Source organism: Empidonax traillii, unplaced genomic scaffold (genome assembly GCF_003031625.1).
Source record: "Empidonax traillii isolate 1590-97213 ecotype Southwest subspecies unplaced genomic scaffold, ASM303162v1 scaffold451:size1465578, whole genome shotgun sequence".
In the NCBI taxonomy this organism is placed as follows: domain Eukaryota; kingdom Metazoa; phylum Chordata; class Aves; order Passeriformes; family Tyrannidae; genus Empidonax; species Empidonax traillii.
The window spans coordinates 126833-130566 of NW_020955644.1; the positions used below are offsets into that span (position 1 = coordinate 126833).

The 3734-nt window shown below is 49.3% G+C and overlaps 1 protein-coding gene across 1 annotated transcript; it reads right to left on the bottom strand.

Moving 5' to 3' along the window:
• Positions 1-536: 536 nt before the first annotated feature.
• On the bottom strand, positions 537-3534 carry IL10 (interleukin 10). The gene is made up of 5 exons (XM_027895203.1): positions 3325-3534; positions 1896-1958; positions 1500-1652; positions 1017-1082; positions 537-743 (listed from the first exon to the last, which is right to left on the bottom strand). The coding sequence occupies exons 1-5, from the start codon at positions 3481-3483 to the stop codon at positions 651-653; spliced, it is 534 nt and encodes a 177-aa protein (XP_027751004.1). The 5' UTR covers positions 3484-3534; the 3' UTR covers positions 537-650.
• Positions 3535-3734: the final 200 nt, after the last annotated feature.

Sequence of the window (3734 nt, forward strand, 5' to 3'; positions counted from 1 at the left end):
CAGCTCTGGAAGGCAGATATTTAACAATATTTAAGTCAAGTTCTATTAGAACCAAACATTTCATTCTTACTACTATTTGTTTTTTCCTTAAATCTGGATTAATTTATAGGTTGAAGTCTAGAGGTAGATCAACTGAGCTGTTGCTGTGTTTATGGGAGTACAGGTCCTCCCCTTCATAGACATAAAAACATCTGATTGCATAAATAAATAGAGAAATAGAACATAAGGAGAGTGTAATTTGCTTAAAATAAACTTTGCTCATTTCAGAGCTGGAATTCCTCCTGATCAGGAGTGGAATTTCACTCGGTATACACTCTCTTCATTGTCTGCTCTCCAGAAAAATGCTGCTTTGGGTGTTTGGAAGCAAATGAATGAAACAGCACTATGATAAACAGTATTAAAATATCAAACAATAAATAGTATTTTCCAAGCCCATACTCTTCTTCAAAACAAATTGTAAACATTAACACTGAGGTATCAAAAGTAATAAATATTAAATTCTTAAAAAAAAAAAACCTTTAAATATGATAGTGAACTGGAAGTTATTGACCCATGACGGAGCCCTGAGATAACCTGAGCTGTTGCAGCCTGAAGTGATTTCTGAACAAATAGCAGGATTTGGTGTGGAAAAGGCAGAGCCAGGGGTGTCTTCAGTTCCTCCCCTTCATCATCAAGTATTTTTCGATATAGTTGATGAAAATGTCAAACTCTCCCATGGCCTTGTAGATTCCGTTCAGGTCCATCTGCAGGTGAAAGCCAAGAGTGTTTAGTGGGACTGTGAGAATATCTGTGACGTGCAACTTCTCCTCCCTCCTCCCACATCTCCTGCTTCTCTGCCTGAGCAAACCCACCAGCTGCTCCTTCCAGCACCGCTCTCTGGATCCCTCTGCTTTGGGTATTTATGCGTTAAACGCTTTTTTTGGGCTCTCCATCCTAAGGTGAAGCCATCAGTAAGACCCATGTCTTGCTGGCACAAGTTCCTCCCCCTCGCTGCAGCCACGTGAGCAGGACCTTACCTTGCTGAAGGTCTCCCTCACGTGCTTCATGCTTTTGCTCCTCTCCTCGCACGTGAAGAATCTGTGCTGCAGAGGGATAAAAAACCAACGCCTTCAGCCCCAGGGGTTTCCTGCTCGGGGATGCGGTGGTGGCTGTCCCCTCCTCCTACCCCTCCTCACTGCTTCTCCCCACCTTCCCCTTCCCCCTGGGTGGCCACGGGGGTCTCTGGGGCAGCAATTGGAGCTTTTTAGCACCGTGTCCTGCTGAAAGTGTGACCCGAGACTGGACCCCCAGCCCTGTGTCCTTTGCTGCCAGCCCCAGGTGAGGTGCTCTGCGCCCAGGGCAGGATTCATCCCGCCTGGCTGATGAGATGGACTCTTGGCTGCTCCAGGTGGGAGTTTGGGAGGCATCAACACAGACCCAAGTTGGCTCCAGCGCCCAGGACCCGCTGCCCACCCTCCCGCCGCCCTGGGGCCGTCCCCGTGACGCCGAGCCCCACTCACACAGCGCCTCATCATCGCCCGCAGGTTTAGCAGCAGGTTGCCCAGGTCTCCCATGCTCTGCTGGTGGTGCGTGCTGGTCCTGATGGCGCTGGGCAGCACCTCCTCCATGTAGAACCCCATCATCTCCGACACCGACTGGCAGCCCAGGCTCCCCTGGGGCGACAGGAGGGAAGCAGGTTGGGGCTGGGTGTTGTTTTAAATCAAAGCCGCCCTTTTGGTGGTCGGGGCGCTGCGTCAGCCCCGCCGCAGACACACGTGTCACTGCTGGGCTGCAGAGCTGTCCTGCCGTGACTTTAGGAAGTGCCCCAATTTCCAGACTGCTTCCTCTCTTATGAAAACCACCCGCCGAGGGATGCAGGAGGAAGGAGGGACTCGGGTGAGGGTTGCGATTCTTACCTTAAATTCCTCCAGCAGGTCGGAGCTGAGCAGCTGGACGCTGAGGTCATCGTCCTTCGATTGCTGTGGGAGGATGCAATGGAAATGTGAGCTTTTTTAGGCAGGTAATCAACGCTCTTTCCACTTTGTCTAATCAACTGATCCTTCTCTTGTTTGCATTTGTGGTCCTGCTGTGGCAAAGAGCACCCAGCACAAGTGTGTGCGGAGCACAGTGACACCAGGTACAGGAGTCACCAGTTCTTTGGTCCATAATCTGGCAGCACAACGACTGTTAGGTGAGGACAGGAAGACAGTGAAATCACGATCTTTAGTTACATTGATTTTGTTAATGTGAAACTCCTCTCTCTGCTGCCGGCTCTCGCTTCGGCTGCACAGGGTGTTGTCTAAGAGTGCTGCTGGAGACTGAAACGCTCTTCAGAGAGATGTCAAAGCAATGGCAGCCCCTGGAAGCCACCCCAGCCTGTCTGCCAGGTCAGGAGGGTTTAATCCCCCAGGTTTTGTCACCTCTGTAAGTCTCTATTTGATGGGGGAAAAGGGAGTTTGTTCTCATGGTGCCTCTGTTGCACCGGCAACTCTGAAAGACTGGAGAGCTGCAGTGGAGTGGGCTTGCACCACACAAAGATTGACCCCATGGCACCAAGGGGCTCAAAAGCTGTCCTGAGAGGTTAAAAATACTCCTTCCAAACGTTAACTGGGAGATTTACAGCAAGAGTTATGTCCAAAGTCTTGGCTGCACTTGGTTGATAATAAATACAAGCCATGACATTGGTTTGAGATTTCATCTGCAGAATTATCTTGTTTTATTGCTAAAACACACTGACAGCAACCAAAACAGTAACAAAGATGTGACCAACCATCTCTATGAGTACTGATGCCACAGGAGATGCTCTGAGAGCATCTTGTGCTGTTTTCTCAGCAGTCCTGAGGCTCCTGTTCATCGTGAGGCAGAGCAGTGACCTCACACAGACACCAAAGCAGGTGTTCAGTTACTGTAGAGTTTCTCCAGCCATAAAATAACCCTGTGCAAGCTTTTGTGGTTCTTTCAAAGCAAAAGTCTGTAGCAAAAGATTTCCCTTTTCACCCAGCATTGAGGCAAGGCTGGACCTCCCTGCCCTGGAGGAAGGACAATTTCCTTCCTATGAGTTCAGTGATTAATTTGGTGGGTTTTAATTTAGTGGGAAGTCTGGCTGCTAAGGTTCACAAAGCTTCATTATGAAATCTCGAGTTCATTGTAACTAAAACTAGGAAGAAAACCCTTATGTGCCGTCTCTCAACGAGCAATGAAACCGAACTTCTGTTGCTCACCCGTTAACGCAACGCACACTAAATCATTTCTGCAGGGAGGAAGCTCTTCCCCCTCCAAATCACTGAACTCTGCAAAAATAAAAAAACCCAGAAAGGCAAAGAAACGAGCAAGGGTTATACTTACAAAATAATCCTTGATTTCCTCAAACTTGACTCTCAGCTCCCTGAGCTTTGCAGACAGGAGCTGGGAGAAGTGCTGGCAGGAGGGCTGGCAGCGGGTGCCGGCAGCCAGGAGCAGCAGGAGCAGGATGGGCATGGCTTTGCAGCTGAGGCAGGTTCTCATGGTGTGGGAAGGGGCTGCTTCCCTCTTGGTCCAGCTCTCGAGTGGATTTCACAGGAGGGTATAAAGCAGATCTGCAGCTTTCACCTTGATGGAGCCCCTCATTTATACTCTCAAAAAATGGCTCCATTTCCTCTCCCCCGTTTCCTGGCGAGCAATATTGGGGTTTTAAGTCATTCATTAAACCCAAATGTCACTTGGGTTTCCCGTCAACTTGGGTTTCCTGTTCTCTTGACCTCCCTCCTCTCCTCACA

Coding starts and splice junctions, on each gene's coding strand:
- IL10 (XM_027895203.1), bottom strand. CDS start 3,483: ATGAGAACCTGCCTCAGCTGCAAAGCCATGCCCATCCTGCTCCTGCTG. Junction 1,653..1,895: donor ACCTGCTGGAGGAATTTAAG/GTAAGAATCGCA, acceptor CTGTCGCCCCAG/GGGAGCCTGGGCTGCCAGTC. Junction 1,083..1,499: donor GGGCGATGATGAGGCGCTGT/GTGAGTGGGGCT, acceptor ATCCCTCTGCAG/CACAGATTCTTCACGTGCGA.